Here is an 18,646-nt window from a genome sequence, read left to right as displayed (position 1 = left end):
GTCTGTGTCTCCTGCCTCTCCAGAAGACTCTCCCAGATAAGCAGGGAGATCTGACCCAGGTTCCTTTCAAACGACTTCTGCTCCAGATCCCAAAGCATGTGAGATTTCTGTGTGTGCTCTTTAAGGCTTGTTTCCCACAGCCTTCTGGTTCTCCCAAATGTCAACCCTACTGGCCTTCAAAGCCAAGCATCTGGAGGCTCATCTTCCTGGTGCAGAACTCATGGGCTGAGCAGCACAGTGTGGGGCTCAGACCCATCACTCCTTGGGGGGAACCTCTGCGGCTGTAATTATCCTCTTATTTGTGGGTCCCCTACACAGGGGTGTGGGTCTCAACTTACTGAAATTCTTCCCCTCCTACCCATCTCGTTGTGGTTCCTTCTTTATAACTTTTCTTGGAGATGGTCTTTTCTGCTAGATCAATAGTTCCTCTGTAAATACTTGTGGTTTTGGTGTGCCTATGAGTGGAGGTGAGCTCGGGGTTTTCCTACTCTGCCATCTCAGCCGAGGTCCTCTAGAATATTGGATAAAGTCTGTATTCAGAAGTCAAGCAGGAGACATAAACTTGGAATTCATCAGCACATAAACGTTATCCAAATTATGAGATTAGATAAGATTACCAAAGGGCATATGTGTGGTTCAGACCAAGAGTGAATCCTGGAGCAGTCCAATGTTAAAAGCAATCAGTGAGATAAGAACAAACCAAGCCTAGGTAGCAAGCATGAATGAGAAAAGAGCAATCAGCTGCATCAAACGCTGTTGACATGCAGGGAAGAGGGCCGAGAGTGGACCTTCAACTTGAGCAATGCAGAGGTCACTGGTGACTCTGACAAGAGCTTAAGTTAGGAGGCAAAAACTCTACTGAAGTATTTAAGAGAGTGAGTGAAAAAGAACTAGAAATCATAAGCACAGGTATTTTTTCAAGGACTATTGCTATAAAGAGGAGCAAAGACAGGCAGTGGAGGCTACCTGGGGAGGAGAGGTGTATGTTACAGGGGATTCCAGGAGGATGTGCTCATAGGCTCCATGTGCATCTTTTTACACATCCTTAGACAAGACCCAGTCTTTTTACTCAATACACATGGTGAGTGCACTGTGCCTGGCCCTGCTCAATTATGCATCTGGTTACTAGTCAAACCTCTTCTTACACCTGCAGCTGAAAAGCAAAGTGCTGTTCACTGCCTCACAGAAGTTTCCAGCATTGGATAGGTATTCATAAAGTGTGACTGTTGGATTCAGGGAGGATCTGACCTCCCAGCCTGCTTCTCTCATACAATGACTGGTTGGATTACATTAAATACCATCATTCTCAGAATGCACAAACCTAAGTCCTTCCCATCTCCATTCCCGACCACAGTCCTCTATTTGTAGAGACTATACATTTCTGGGTACAATGTGCCCCCAATATCACCCCCTTCCCACACCTTTCTGGAGTATGAGAGAAACAAACTTTAGTTTCTGGGTGGAGGGAGGTTGAAGAGAATAAACACTGCTCTGCTACTGCTAGGTTGCTTCAGTTGTGTCCGACTCTGTGTGACCCCACAGACGGCAGCCCACCAGGCTCCCCCATCCCTGGGATACTCCAGGCAAGAACACTGGAGTGGGTTGCCATTTCCTTCTCCCATGCATGAAAGTGAGAAGTGAAAGTGAAGTCGCTCAGTCGTGTCCGACTCTTAGCGACCCCATGGACTGCAGCCTACCAGGCTCCTCGGTCCATGGGATTTTCCAGGCAAGAGGACTGGAGGAACACTGCTCTTAGTTGCCTCTAAAAGCAGCTCATGCAGCTGAGGGGTGGGTGCCAGGTTTTCTGATTGGAACACCTAAGTGTAAGTGCAAGAGAAATTTGTCCCCCCTTCCTCTCTTTCAAAAGCATGAGTATTCCAATTGTTTTTTCCTGCAGTTGAGACTCAGTAATTTTACACTGAGACACTCTTAGCAGATTGTCAATAGATTGAGCACTGCATATGGTTTTTGGTGACAGGACATCTTCTATTTATTTTTCCTCCATGTACCTTATTGGAAAACTGGGATGGACTAAACCAGGGTGAAAGTGAAAGTCACTTAGTCGTGTCTGACTCTCTGCGACCCCATGGACTATACAGTCCATGGAGTTCTCCAGACCAGGATACTGGGGTGGGTAGCCATTCCCTTCTCCAGGGGATCTTCCCAACCCAGGGGTTGAACCCAAGCCTCCTGCATTGTAGGTAGATTATTTACCAGCTGAGCCACCAGGGAAGCCTGAATCAGGTTAGCCAGATGGTATTTCAAGTAAGTTATGCTATGAAGTGAAGGCAACAGGTAACACATAATGAATAAGCCAAAAAGTGCTTAATTTTGTTTTCTATGAAATAGTTTATTTTACTGTTTACTATGGAGGGGCTACAAATACATGTCTGACAGGAACACCGAGGACTAACATTTGCAACACTGGTGAAAATGGATATGAAGACTTGAGAGTCTTCAGCACAGGGTGCACACCATTTACATTGCTCATCTCCCACCATACATCTGAAAACATCAAAGGCACTTATCAAAATGATTAAATAAAGGAGTGTGGAATTTAAAACAATGACATACCCCAGGCATAAGATCAAGTGCTTGAGTTTTCTTAGAGTTTGAGTTCTGACATTTGACTGATTTACACAATTTACTTTATAGCCCTAAAATATTTAATAGACGGTCTGATTTCAAGACCTTTTCAAATGAAAAGAACCTAATGAAATAATGTAAAATCAAAATTTTTCTTTACCCATTATAAAAGAGCACTATGATCTCCTGGTAAAGGCAAAAGACCCACAGTTATGTCAGTCATGTCACCTCTGCAGGGAGGACCATGGGCGCTGACGCTTTACGAACGGGCACACCGGTGTGTCTGTGATTTCCTAGGCACACTCATCTAGCCAGGGGCACGGCACTAGGCTGGGTGCTGTGGGGACACAAGCACGATGTGATCTGTGTTTTCCCAAGCTTATGTTTATCCCCCTCAATTGAGTTGGTCATGCCTTCCCTTCAATTCCTACTGACCTGTTCCAAGCAGCTTCTTAAAACAGGAGCCAGAATAAAAAGATTGTGTCCCCTATGGTTCCATTTGTCTACAGTATGGGAGAAACAGTGGATGGATTGAGAAGTAGGGCACCTTCCAGCTCCTGACTCAGTATCTTCACACAGCCTTGTGGCAACTTCCTACACAAATATGAGTATTGCATTCTAAAACAAAAGTATATAAATGCTTTTGGACTGATTTATGTTCTAACTCCTCACTCACAGAAAAATAAAACTGACTTCAATGAGTCCAATCACATTTCCACATGAAAACACACAATCAGACTGAGAGCTGGTTTTCCTAGACTTAGGAATACTGACTCAATACAGTTAGCTTCTAATGGCACTCATTCTCAACATGAGAAAACAATTTCTAGCATATTTTTTAATCATAGTATGCATACACGTAAGTGTAGAGAGTGTGGATAAAAAGGCTGACAGGCCATCTAGCATGTTTAAGAGTGAACTGATAATGAGAAATTTCAATTTTTTTCCTTCTCAGTTTGTACATGTATAATCATTTCCAGGATACCCACGTGTCATACAAAATTGAAAGATGCCCAATTCTGCTATAAAAAAATGCTGAAGTTATATTTTTTAATGCAGAGTGACTGCACATAAAGACTATATAGAAGCCACCCACAGGAGTGCTAACAGAAGGTATTTCTGAATTTGACGTGTACTATTACCCATCCTCCATCTTATAATGTTCCATTCTCAATACTGAACCTCTCTTTAGTCAAGAAATAAAAGTTTATAAAAACCTGAGGGTGATTTCCAGTGAGATTTATCAGGATAGAGGAGCAAAAAGACCACAGGTATTACTGGATCGTATCTGTAGGAAAAGCTAATTAATTAGCATTATCACAAAACTACTGTAGGGCAACAGGTTTCAGTAGTTAAACATAAATCACAAGGGTCTGTTTCCAGCATTATAAAAGGGGTGACCTGATTTCACTGGGGTATCAACTAGTATTTACAAAGCTACTTGGAATTTTTCTCTTGCTCTTCATTGTTGTTAAGTAATAAGAATTTTGATGATGGGGAAACTTCATTTTTTAAGTGTAGGATGATCTGAGCTGAATGAGAAAAAGAATGATTAAGGGAGGGAAGGAAGGCAGGCCTGGCATCAATTTGAACACATATTTCTTTTTCCTAAGGCGTGTGTCTCCAAGGTTATGATAATAAAGTCATAAACATGTCAGTCACTTTAAGGGTCTTAGTACTAATGAAGACTGAGAAGGATGAAATGATGAACTGAGCTACCACTAAACAGGCTACCACTAGTACAAATCCTTAAGAGTAACATATCCACCACCAGTATTCTCAGCAGCAATATATTTAAATACAAAGAGAACTACATATATATGATATTATCATATAAATATTTCCTTTTATTTTTTCATTGTTAAAATTTTTTTAAATTTTGTTTTTATTTCTTTAAAAGCATACTTTATTAAAGAAACACTGGAAATGTGGATTCTTTTTGAGAAATAATCATCTTCACTGATAGATGATATGAAGAAACCAAATTTCTATACTAACCAATAGAAAATTAACCACTGGTGAGTCTAGTTCCAATCCCAAATGAAGGACACACAAAATAAACATGTTAGGACTGATTCTGTACACTCAGTTAAAACAGTTCCATTCCTGAACTATATTAGCTACTGAAATTCTAAAAATGCTCATTTTCCTGGGTATCCTCTTTTGTCAAAGGGTTTAGTATTTATTATGTTATTTACAGTAACTGACATTTACAAGGGATGGAGAAACCAGAGAACACACTCCATAGTATGTAAGACCTTTACCTCTTTTTAAATGTTCTTAGTGGACTATAATGCTAAGCAAATATATTTAGACCTTCTTAACTTGCAGGTGTATTGAATATCTCTTAATCTGCTTTCTCCCTTCAAATGTCTTTTCATTCTAAAGAGAACATTTTTGTATCTTAGTACTACCTGTAGAATTAAAAAAAAAAAAAATCCTATGTTTCATACACTTTGAATGAAAACAACCAAAGAAATAAACCCTATATGGACTATTTCTTTTTCCTATTTAAATACTGCTACTTTCTATTAACCCTATTTCAAATTTAGAGTTACATATACATTGTGAAGACGTCCATGTACACAAGTCTCTATAGAACCTCCAATTTTATTATAAAACTTCTTCACACACACTAGAGAACTGTATTTTCACTTTCACATGTTTAAACAACCCAAGAAGCTTGGCACATTTTAAAGTTAACACTTTTTATCATTACAAAAACAGACTGAGATTAATGGTGACCCTAGCATTTGGTGACTGACTGACTGACTAACTAGGCTCCTGACTTCTTATTATTACTGGCTAATTTCACATTTGATTTTATGTATAACCTGCATTTCCCAGGAGATAATCAGGGAATGCAAAAATCAAAAATCCTAAGCAGGTAATTTTGCTACTTTAAACATTTCTGGTAAAATAGCTAGTTGAAGTTAAAAGAGGAAAGCTACTAATAAACAGAAAATTAGGGGGACAAGTTACCTGTGGATTTCATTACTCACATTAGGACTGGTCCTCCTTATTGGAGGCTAACTGAAAACAGACTGGACCATGACTTTTAGCTGTATGTTCGGCATTTTCAAATACTCCAATGATGCTCTTCAATAATTTTATTACCTCCAATTTATGATGCCATACTATGCTTTTCACACTTTAAATTTCCCATTTCCATAATCCAAATGTCAAAAAATTACTACACATTCCCTTATACAATCAAAAATAGGTTTACTGGAATGTTTTCAGTTATAGCTGAAGGCAGCAACATTTACAACATTTAGCTTTTGTTACATCTATAAACATGTGAACACTGCTTGCAAAGCAATTGTTAATATGAAAAGAATCTTGCAAATATTGATGGAATGGTTATACACATCTTTCAGCATAATGATCTGGTACTCTGCAGAGGCTCCCTGACCACCAGCCTGATCCCTACCTCAATGCAATAAAGTCAAGTCCTTATGCCATTAAAATAACAGTATGAAATATCCTTATCAGTGTTTAACTATATATACAATAGTGAATTGGCAAGTATCTAGTTTCAAATTAGACCCTTGGAATATGGCAAAATCAAGGCTGGTTATCTTTGCCTCAAACATAATTATTAAAAGCAACATTTTGTTGGAAGGGAGGGAAATAATTGGACATTCTCAATGCTCCAATTTGAAGTGATACTTGCCTCTTAATTTCTTGAAAAAGAAGCTTTGAAAGTTATATACATGGGTTTCATTTAAATTATGCAGCAACCTTTTATTATTATTGTCCCAGTTTTGTTTAATGAAGATCTGTCGTCAAATCAAGTACGGTATTTCACAACTATAAGAACTGCAAGAGAAAAAAATGGAAAAGAAACATCAAAATCAGATTCATACGCTACTATGAGAAACAATATTCCTAAACATAGTTTCCATTGTGAAAAGAAGTAAGTAACAGGGACAATTTTTATATGAAATGATAGATAACACATGGGAATGGAGAAGCAAAAATGAGACAACCTAAATGTCTAATATTAGCATTTTGATCAAATAGATTAATACAAAATCATAGTATAAAGAGGCTAAAACATTTAATAACATGGGAAAATATTTTGAAAGTATTTACTAGAAAGTATACATATGATTTTAGTTTTTGAAATCATGTTTATATATTATTAATAGGAAACTTGAAGTATATACAATAGTTATATTAATAGTAGCTACCTCTGTGTGCTAAGAGAATGGCTGGATTTTATTTTCTTCTTTATGCCATTCAACATACCACTGGTTGATTCTTGGTACTGGCAGTAGTTATGTTCTATAAAGTCACCACAAACACTGAAAGAGTGGATACTGAACCACTGTTCTGACGGCAAATAGAGGCTTAAATTCCTGCCAGCCTCTGTCTACAATGTTTCTGACAACCAGTCAGTACATAACCTTGTTTTATAAGTTTCTGGGTAGAGACACCTTACTTACTATACAGTGCTGACTCATTAGCCCTGAACTCATGGCCAGCAGGACTGTCACTTATGCCTGAATGAAGCTTATCTAACACACATATTTCCTCCACAAGGCACAGTACAGCCTTGTACTCAGCAACACTAGACGGCACCAGAGCACCAGTACCCCTGGGGGCATTTGAAACAGCAAAACCATTAACAAGATTGACAGAAATGTGAGTAGCGTGGCACTGAACAGACTCTGAAAGGCAGCTGTTTACTTCATGAGGTGGGACTGAGGCAGAGCATGACATTAGACATCAGCTGGGAATATGCACATCAAGAAATCCAAGGTTTTCACCTTTCTGACTGCAACTGCCAATGACTCCAAAAGCACTGGGGTAAATGATCAATGCTAACTAGTAGATGAATTCACAAACACAGAATCCACAAATTATGAGGACTGACTGTCTTTGAAACAAAACTTTTTTTTTTTTTCTGTTTAAAAGTAGTATCACCATGGAATTTTTCAAATGGTTATTCTGAGATACTTTCCAGATCTTTATAAAATCCCTGTAAACACAGAGCAAGAATCTTGGGGGAAAAGGAGATATTAAAAATGATCTAACCAGAAAAGGACAAATATATGATGTAACTTATATGTGGAATCTAAAAAGTAATACAAAAGAATCTACATACAAGACAGAACCAGACTTACAGTCATAGAAAACAAACTTCTGGTTATCAAAGGGTTCGGAAGAGGGGGAAAGGATAGATTAGGAAGTGAGAGTAATAGATACAAACTACTAAAAATAGATAAGCAACAAGGACCTACTATACAGCATAGGGAACTATGTTTAATATCTTGTAATAACCTACAGTGGAAAATAATCTGAAAAAATATAAAACTGAATCACTTTGTCATACACCCGAAATTAACACAACAATGTAAACCAACTATACTAAAAAAAATTTTTTTTAATGATCTGACTTTAAAAAGGATATTAAGGGGGTAAAAAGGGAGGGCAAGAGTTATGCTTCAATGATGGAAATGAAGCTCAAATCCAAAACAAAAATTATCATCTAGAGAATTTATCTGGATTTTCTTCAAACACAGTATTATGAAATGAAGCTGACATACCTAAAAGTTAATAATAAATAGAAAATGAGTGTTACGGTCTTGAGTGTAACAGTAGCCATACATGGCCTCAAACAAATCATGCAGCCCTGTCATTTCTGTTGCGAATCTGATGAAAGATAAAGACTCTCACTATAAAAACATACATATGCATACTCATGTAAAATTTTATATACAATTTATATGCATTTTCAGAGTTACAGATTCTAGGTTAAGAGCTCCTGTCTGGGGCCATAAATCATTACTCAACCCTGACATCAATCATATTAGGTCAACTGAAAATAAATTAAAAAGGAAATTTTTTAAAACTTCAAATGATACTCCTCCAAATTAATAATCTGGTAAATACTTACTGATAATCACTAACAAAAGGATAAGAGCAACCAAAGCCATGATAGCTTTTATCTACAACACACAAAAAACAGAAAAGATTAATGTTTCACTTCTTAATAAAGAGTATCTGTCATTCTATTTACCACATTACACTAACTCGTCAACAATCTCCTTCTAAGAAATGTTTCCAAATTTTTTTTTTCATATAAACTTGATTATTTGCATCTTTCTGTAATAATCAGAGTTCCCCAAATTTGAGGGGTTATGCTTGTGTAGATTTTACTGTTCAAGGCTACAGAGTAAACAGTAATAATTAAAGTCTTCATGGGCCTGGTCTTTTTGTCTCTGATTTCACACATATCTCTAATGTAAGGCTAGGAAAAGAACAATCTTTTAGCAACTCTGTCCAAAAATGTCAGGATATTATAAATACCATTGGCGCCCAATACAGATGGTTCAATATACATAGTATAAAGCAGCATTTCTTATAGAAATTATTCTCAAAGTATTAATATATTGGAATTCTGTTAGTTTGTGCTCCCCTTGTTTTCTTAGCATTTTTATCTCCATTTTGAGGAATATAATTTAAACTTTTCATGAATAAACCTCATTTAATAAATAACTTGCCTAAGAGCATTCTGTGTGTCAGTTTCACAGATAGGAGAAATCTTAAGATTAAATCCTTAGCTACTTAATATTTGAGGTCCACATCATCTCTCTCTATAAAATTGTCACATTCCTCATCTAATCCTACAATGCATAAATTATAAATTGATTAGATTTGAATTCAAACAAAAGTGTTGTTATCATCATCAATTTTCACAGATAATTGATTAAAGATGGTTCATTCAGAAAAAAGGTACCGAGTTGTTATAAACACATGAAACATTCCGGTGGATATCACAAATAGCAACTAGAAGTACCTAATGAAATGTTTCTAAGATAAAAATATGGCTGACATTTTAGTGGCATTATATTCATGACAAGAACAAAGTGACCAAGACAATACATGGAAGCTTTGCAATTTGAATAGCAGGGACCTATCATATGATAACCAAAAAATGTAGACACAGACTCAGATCAATTGAATACAGGTACATTTTCAATAGGTGTCTGGGTCCACATTACACTATAAAGTACTTTAGTGACAAAAGTGATCCAGAGAATATATGGAAGCTTTGCATTTTTTTTAAACCTAAAAATACTTCTAAAGTAACTTGGAATTTTACAGTAGCTTTTCAAATTTACCAAAAATACATATTAATTTGCCCTATTAATTTGTGCTAGGCTTAACATTTAGAAGATTTAAATGGGAATATTAATAACAATTTAAAAACACCTAAATAAACAGTTTCTAACACTGGCCAGGAAATGTTTACAACCAAAAATGGCGGTATTCACGTGTGCCCAAAGTGCACTTCTTCCAAACGACATGGACAAAAATCTGTTTCTCATTAAACATGTTTACTTATTTATGTTAAAAGTCAGGTTTATTGAGAGATACTTTACATACAATAAAACTCACCCTTTTAAAGTTCATTTTGATGCATTTTGACATCTAGTTGTCAATCATCACCATCTCAGTTGAACGTAAGACACTTATCACTCAGAAAGTGCCCTCATACCCTGCTGTAGTCAATCTCTACTCCTTGACCCTTAGCCAGTGGCAACCTCTAATCTCTTTTCCATTTCTATAGCCCTTTACTTCATCCTTCCTAAATAATAATTATGAAGTTAAAGCAGAAAATGGCAGTGATGTAGAGACTATTGAAAATATAAATTAAAAATATACTCTAATTTTTCCACTTAAAAGCATGCTATTTCTTTGATCTGGACCCCATAAAGTACAAAATGAACATCTTTAGCTATGGTTAAAAGAAGTTACACAAGATGTACATTATCATTTTGTTAATGGCCACGTGAATGAGTCATGTGTATATATGGGGAGAGGAGGTTAATGGCTCGTCGACCTTTTGTTCCACCAAACTAATTTCCAGAACAGAACATTTGTATAGAAATTGAAAATTTACTCATTAAAAAAACCCTAGAAAATTTAAATTCTGGACAAGAGGAGCAATGAAACTTGTATCTTCCCCTAAGTTCTATTTCTGAAAATAAGAGGATTCAACAGGTACACAGACAAAAAGAAGTTAATCTACGGAAACTCTTAGAAGAAGTCCTTAGCATGTGTCAACATCATGTTTTCAAAGTTATTCCTAAACTGGAAAATGAGAGACTTTAAAATGATACAAACTATCAGGAGGAAAAAGATGAGATGTGCTCATATGACATGAAATTTTCTAAAAAATCTTAAGAGAAACATTTTTCTGCTTGATAAGCAGTAGCCATACTTGATTTAAGAAGTAAATTCATTTCTATTAAATGTTTTGCAGGAATATATCAGCATATAATGATTCCTAATTTTCTCCTTGTTAAAATGTTTTACTTCTTATTCCTCTTATCCAAGTACTAACCAGGCCTGACCTTGCCAAGCTTCTGAGATCAGGCAGATGGGTTCAGGGTAGTATGGCAAAAGACTTTCTAGAATAATGAGGGACAGTGGGATTTTTTTAAGCCCCCCCATTTGCCATATGAATTCTGACACATTCAACTGCTTTTATTTTTTTCCTCCTTTCCAACAGAAAATTTTATTTTTCTCTAGCTTGCATTCTATCTTTTAAACATCTGTATGTAATGGTATAGGTTGCTCCAAAAAGGTACTAATAATAAATTATAAGTTAATATTTCTTATAAGTCTAGAGGAAGCTAAATTATTAATAAAATGTGGGTTACTCTCTATGAAGAAACCCATGAAAACAACCTTTCAGGCACTGCTTGATTCCTTTAGTTATTTCTAACCCAAAAGATAATTAATTCGACAATATTCAGAGTTCCACCATGTCTCAGGCTCAGAATATATAATGATGAATGAGCAAGAGAGTTGTAGCCCCTGTCCTTACAGAGTTTATAATCTCGAGGCCCCTTTTCCTTCATGTCTTTGACCACCACTGGATATGCTGATCAACCTATCCAACATCGTCTGATTTACTTACTTTGCATCCACGCCACCACATTTGCCTTCGAAGTTGTTTGGATCTGTTGCTAAAAGCAGTTGCATTATCCGATAAGCTTTCTATATCACATAGAGGATGGAGAGAAGGATTAAACGACATAACAGGATTCTTTTATCTAGTCACACAAAGACAAGAAAATATTAATTTCTACTTCTGCAAATGTATTCCCCTTTAAGCATGAAAACAACATCTTTCCTTTCCTCCACCCACAAACTCTGGCATTCTGTATTCTTAAAAGGAAAAAGTGGCTGCACGTCAGTTTGCTCAAGCCACTTTTATGATAAGAGTAAAATAAGTTTTCTAGGGCTTCAGTGCTTTCAATAAACTTATGAATTCTGTTAGAAAAATACTCCTTAAAAACTCGAATACTTGGCACAACTATAGAAAAAATCTACAAGTGGAGAAGTCTAAATTCTTAGATTATATCAAAAGTGATTCTGAAGCAAAACAGTACGAATTTTAAAAGTGGTTAAATAATTTTTTTTTGTTAAATAAGTCTGTCAAGGATTAATCAGACAGTCATTCAGCCACTCATCATTTAAACAATGTGTGAGTACCTAATAAGTGCCAGGAACTATTATAAGAACAGAGACTAACATCTGTCAGTAAAGAAAGGTTACTAAGTCACCAGACAAAGCATGAGATAAAAACACTGGATAAATTGAAATAAGTTTGAATAGAAGTGATTAGACCTATTTTCCATGAGATCAGGAGAGATACAAAGTACATCAACATAACAGGACAAAAGAAAAAATACTCTAATTCTTTTCAACAATGAATTTTTAATTTTTTCATTCTCAACCGATCAATTAAAGCAATAATATAACAATAAGATGTTTCAAAGTAAAGGGAGCTAATATATACAACTTAACAATGAAGTTTCAAACAACCCAGTTGAAAAAAGGGACAGAAGACCTAAGTAGAAATCTGACTTGTGGTTGCCTAGGGTGGGCAGTGGGTGGGAGGCAGTGGGAAAGGATAGATTGGGAGTTTTAGGATTAGCAGATGCAAAACATTATATATAAGATGAATAAACAACAAGGTCCTAGTGTGTAGCACAGGGAACTATAATCAATATCCTGGAATAAACCATAATGGAAAAGAATATGGAAAAGTATATATATGTGTATATATATAGAAATTAACACATAAATCAACTATACTTGAATAAAATATTTTTTTTTTAAGTAAAGGAAGCTAAAGTTAAAACATTAAAACCATAAATACCATTTTTCCTAAGACAAGATTTCTAAACTTTGGCTAGAAAAATGGGAGAAGTACACTATCAAAATACAGATTAAGAATTTCAAGAAATATATGAGGTATCTGTACCTGATTTGTCCTGTAGTTCATCTAGTCTCTCCCCTCTTTCTATTACCTTTGTAATATTTTCTTGCATGACATCAATGACTTCATCCACCTGATTCTGAACACTAGTTTAAAAAAAAAGATTAAAAAATAATGTATTCTTGAGAATTTTACAATTGTTGAAAATTTCATTAGACACTATAGAAAACAACAAGTTCTCATAATCATTCAAGTCTAAAGTTTTTAAGTTTAAGGCTTATAGCAACATTCCTTCCATTTGTGGGCTTGAGTACTCAGGAAATTAAAAGACAACATAATATAAATAAAAGTAATATTTAACTTAAAGATAGTTTATTCTTAGTCCTGTTTCTACAAATTAAACGCACTGTCAGAAAGCTCAGTAACTGCCTATTTGGTTCTTTTTGTAGCCCCAGTACCTGTTACACTGCTTGGGACAGAGTATGCACTTAAGAGTTATCAGTTCAATAAGTGAACAATTTGGGTATAAGTCCTGCCAAGCACATCCAGCTACTTGAGAAAGAGATAAGGCAGTGGATGTAGAGATCTGCATTTAACTATAATGGAAGCAGAGCTACTGTTCATCAAGGACCAATCTTGAAATTTCTAGGTAGTTATCTTCCATCAGGTGCAAGAGACAATACCCTAAATAAGGCGCAGCAGGGTGGAAGTGGACAAAATGTATGGCAGCTCCTACACATGATCAGATTATAGCTATTCTTTATATCAATATACCTATACTACATGTGATTTTAAAACAAAACCAACGTAACTGAAGGAATCATTATGATCCCAGAATCCCTATAAGCAAAAGACTCCATGGATATAGACAGATTAATTGGAATAGAACTCATAAAATTCCAGATTAATTCTTACTAGATGATCATAAACCTAGGGGTATTACCTCAACAGTATGACATACATGTAATCTCTATGGCTAATGGAAACTACCCAACATTTTAATTTTTCTATCAAGTGACAAATTACTGTTATGTTCTCCTTCAGATAATACTATGCACTGGTATAACCTTCTTAATCCAGCTACTGTATAACTCTCATCCAATACATTCAATACAATACACATTCAATTAGGATAATGGAAAATCTCATGACTGTGCTTCTATGTTTCAAGATATTTTCAGGCCCAGAACACAACTTTTATAGAAAAAACTTATATACTTATTTACTTTAATGGAAAGGATTAAAAAAAAAAGTAAAAACATATTTCCCCATGATCTTTTACATTTCATAGCAATTACAGTACTTTGATTTCTATTTGTATTTTATGTTGGTTTTATCTTCAGTATTATACCATAAATGCAGTAAAAACAGAAATTGTCACACCCACTCATCTGTTTCCCAGGTCATGAGAAATGTGCATTCAACAAATATTTTCTGATCTGAATTATGAATTTCATTTATTCAAAACTACTTACTAAGGAGTTATTATTATGCTGTTCACTGTGGACACCCATGTGAATGTTTTGAGCCTGATCCTCAGCAAGATCACAGTCTAGTGGGGAACACTGGTAGCTAGGATTATACTACCATATAATAGCACTATTAAGTGCTATAATAGAAGGAAGTCCATGGTATCTGTCATGCAGCCTAGATCAATCCAGCCTGGACCAGAGATGCCATCAATATCCTGGTGCTAAGTTTTAAGGGGTTAAGAGTAAACTGGCCATAGTTTAAAAAAGAAAAAGGTGATGGATGGTGGGAAATTTCTAGGCTAAAGGAATAAGAGGAGGGAATATTTCAGGAACTGGATATGAGTGAAGGAGTTAGGGCAAGAAAAGGGTAGAGAACTTCTAGATTTATAAACTGAACAACTGAGTAGATATAGATGATGGTCATTAACTGGAAAATAAAACTAAGGACTCAAAGGAAAAGCAAGTTTTTGAAGGAAGGGGTGGAGATTTATCTCATTTCCAGTTAAACAGTCATGCGGTAGAAGAAAGGACACAAGAGAGAACCTACCCTGGAAAATGTAAAATATAAAGGTACACAGAGAGAAGACATTTTAACGTTGTTTTTAACCTCCTTAGAGTCTGACAGCACTTGAGCTCCTGAAATGTCTCTAATTATCACCACTATAGGGAAGCTGCATGGTGTAGTGTAGAAAGCCCAGGCTCTGGATGCAGAAAGATCTGGGTTTGTAATTCAGTGTCATCACTTACTATGTATGTGGCTTTGCAAGCCTCTTTGAACCTCGTATTTTCTCACCTTTAAATACAATATTGTAAAGTAAAATTTAAAAAAATAAATAAAATGAAGATGATAGTCTTTCCCTTATGAGATTTATATGTGACAGAACACTTAGCATGGTTCCTAATGTTTAGTGTGTGTTTAATGTCAGTGTTCTTCCATTAAGAAAACAAAAAAGTTCATGCTCTGCTACACACACTCATACCTTATTTTATAAAGCAAATATTTATTTGCATAGTTAACACCCCATCTTGTGGTCTCTTAAGGTACTGTTGACAAAAGAAGTTTAAAAGGTATGTTGTATTTTTGCAGTTTTATATTTTTGCTGTTCATCATGGAACATTCCTTGCTGCTGCTGCTAAATCACCTCTGTCGTGTCCAACTCTGTGTGACCCCAGAGATGGCAGCCCACCAGGCACCCAGTCCCTGGGATTCTCCAGGCAAGAATACTGGAATAGGTTGCCATTTCTTTCTCCAATGCATGAAAGTGAAAAATGAAAGTGAAGTCGCTCAGTTATGTCTGACTCTCAGTGACCCCATGGACTGCAGCCTACCAGGCTCCTCCATCCATGGGATTTTCCAGGCAAGAGTACTGGAGTGGGGTGCCATTGCCTTCTCTGAACATTCCTTGGGGACCTTATAAAATTAAAACTGTTTAGATCAAGGCTATATATAGTTAGGAGACTTCCTACCCATGGAAGAGAATGTCGACAATTCACTAGAGTGGCATTTAGAATGCTATTATTTAATTTAAAAGCAAAGGAAACATTCTAAAGAGAATCATAAATTTTTATATAGGCATGTGAATATGTAAGATCTTTCCCAAAAATCTTCTCTAAAAAGTGACACTGGAATACTAACAAACCCATTAAAAGGACCTACTCTATAGCATAAAGAACTCTATGCAATATCTTATAATAATTTATAGTGGAAAAGAATATGATAAAGAATATATATACTTTTTCAGATCATTTACATATATATATAACTGAATCACTCTGCTGTACACTGTAAAACAACTAAACTTCAATAAAGGAAGAAAAGGGACACTGGGCATTTTTTGTGGAATTAATATTATGGGCATTTTTTGTGGAATTAATGTTATCAGTATGTCAGTCAAATTTGAACAAAGCAACAATGCTGCTGATCCACACCTTGTATGGAAATGTTACATATTAAGTGGTAATAACACACCTTAAAGAAACTCACCAGTGCTAGCAATTTTAGTTACTATTCATAAACAAATGCCAGGTATCTGTCCTTGGGCAAGTGGTGTGGCATGTTATGCTCCATGATTTTGGGCCATTTCGGACACACGTTTGAGTCATGCCCTGGTTAGATAAGTACTCATGGGGTTGTGCCAATAAGGTTTCAATTGTGTGTTTTGTGTTTTGATGACTGATCACCTTCTAAGTAAATCTGATAAGCCTTCAGCTCTAGAAAAAGAACTCAACTGTCCCTTACTGTTCTAAAATTCTGTGATCAAAGTTATGGTGATAATTTACCATGCACATATCCATATTCACATGTATGTGTGCTTGGCACTTACTAATACAGACATAGTCTGCAATGCCCACTATGTACAACCAACACTGGTTTAGGAGTTCAGCCAGAAAGTCATACTGAGATTTACTGGGCCATACTCAGTACCAGGCTCAGTCTGGGGAAAGATGTCAGACAGGAAATGAAGCATATTGGCAGGGAAAAAACAGATGTGTCACCAGTGGAGCCCTCTTCTCCAACGGCAGGTGAGGTATACATGTGGGTGGACAGAGAAGTCACCCTGGCTCAAAGAAGGAAAACCTCTCTGCCATGGCATCCTCGCAACCTTGAATGTGTTGTGGTACTTCCGGAACATGAGAGGGTGAGTGACTTGTGAGGCCATCTCTTACTCACCTCTCCACCTCCCTCTGGAGACTGTCATGAGACAGTCTGATGACACATGAAGCTTTCTGCAGGACATATCTGCAGACTATAAACCCCTATAAACCTGGGCTGGAACTGGCTCCTTTGTAACAGGGTATCTCACAGCTCAGACTGCAGCCTCCTATAATCATTTTTGGTGTATAGGACAAGAACCCAGGGAACTGGCACCTTTGGCTACTCTTCCTTTGACAACCTATGTGAGTAATAAACTGTCTGGATCTAAGTGGCTCACTGTATCCTGACTGTTGAAACGGACCCTTGAAGCAGCAGAGACTCTCTTCTGCTGGCCTCGAAGGAGCAAGCACTGTGGGTTCTACAGCTGCAAGGAAGTGAACCCTATCAACAACTACCTGCACTTGGTCAGGAGCTTCAGACGAGATCAAAGCCCGGGCGACACCCTGATTTCAGCCTTGTGAGACCCTGCACAGAGGGCCCAGCTAAGCAGTGACTGAACCCCTGACCCATGGAAAATGTGGGTTGACGAATGTGTGTTGTTTCAGGCTGCTAGGTTCAGGGTAACTTGTTATGCAGCAAGAAAAAATGAAAACATCCCATTTAGTATACCAATTTGTTGCTACCGTGATTCTGTATTTCAGAATCCATTAACTAGGATTTGGCTAAGTGTGGGCCTATTTCTTCATTCCAATGGCTCTGTGACTAAAACCCAAGTATCTCATCAATAACTTGACACCATATTATAGCACCCTTCTCACTATGTGCCATCTACATCCAGACTTAGGGGAGCAACTACCCTTCCTCAGATCTTGAACCTGGGCCATTCGGTTTATCTTCCAGTTTATTTTTTATAGGTGGGTAATTTTCCAGGGCTGTTTCACTTCTCCAGTTGCTCCTGCTTCCTTTTTGTCTGGACTCATATACTTCTTACATTAAATACATTCACTATAGCATTACCCACCATCTACCACCAATAATATATACAGAAAAGCTTTAAACTGAAAATTAAGGAGCCATAAAACTTAGATCAGGGCTCCCCTGGTGTCTTAGTGGTAAAGAATTCACCTGCCAATGCAGGAGACATGGGTTCTATCCCTGATCTGGGAAGATCCCACAGGCCTCAGAGCAACTCAGCCCATGCACCTCGAGAGAAGCCACATGATGCGAAACCTGCACATCAAACTAGAGTGGCCCCTGCTCACCACAACTAGAGAAAAGGCCACAGAGCAACAAAGACCCAGCACAGACAAAAATAAATAATAAAATTATTAGAAAAACCTTAGATCAATAAATGGATTAGGATAAGTCATAGAAATGAATAAATTCTGGAAGTATACAAAAAAGATACCGTACTTCAGAAAACTAAATCTATTATGTTGCTTTTATTATCATGCTGAAAATGGGAATCATGTTATAGATTTAAAACCAAAATAGACCTTGAGATTATGCTAAATAAATGAATTTGATATATAGAAATAAAAATCAACAACCAGGAACTGCATTTCCTTAGCTCTAATTAAGAGGTAGCTCTGTGTAAATAAAAAGAATGACTGGGTTTTTACAACCTAGAATATTAGTTTACATCAAGGCTCAGCAAATTTTTTCTGTAAAAGATAAGACAGAATAGTTTTTAGATTTTGTGGATCATAAAGTCTCTTGTCACTACTACTGAAATCTGTCATTATA

At 36.5% G+C, this 18,646-nt stretch overlaps 1 protein-coding gene across 6 annotated transcripts in view; it reads right to left on the bottom strand.

The window, feature by feature from the left end:
• Nucleotides 1-2,329: 2,329 nt before the first annotated feature.
• Nucleotides 2,330-18,646, bottom strand: part of VAMP4 (vesicle associated membrane protein 4) — a 30,700-nt gene continuing 14,383 nt past the window's right edge. For all 6 annotated transcript variants that reach the window (XM_020871974.2, XM_070474330.1, XM_070474331.1 and 3 more), the window contains exons 5-8: nt 12,878-12,978; nt 11,525-11,604; nt 8,492-8,543; nt 2,330-6,408 (exon numbers count right to left, since the gene is read on the bottom strand). In XM_020871974.2, coding sequence (XP_020727633.2) covers nt 6,380-6,408; nt 8,492-8,543; nt 11,525-11,604; nt 12,878-12,978 — 262 coding nt within the window. In that variant the 3' untranslated portion in view covers nt 2,330-6,379. The remainder of the gene's footprint in view (nt 6,409-8,491; nt 8,544-11,524; nt 11,605-12,877; nt 12,979-18,646) is intronic.

This window comes from Odocoileus virginianus, chromosome 11 (assembly GCF_023699985.2).
Source record: "Odocoileus virginianus isolate 20LAN1187 ecotype Illinois chromosome 11, Ovbor_1.2, whole genome shotgun sequence".
Lineage (NCBI taxonomy): Eukaryota > Metazoa > Chordata > Mammalia > Artiodactyla > Cervidae > Odocoileus > Odocoileus virginianus.
The sequence above is the reverse complement of the archived record's forward strand: the minus strand, read 5'-3'. Positions and strand labels throughout refer to the sequence as shown.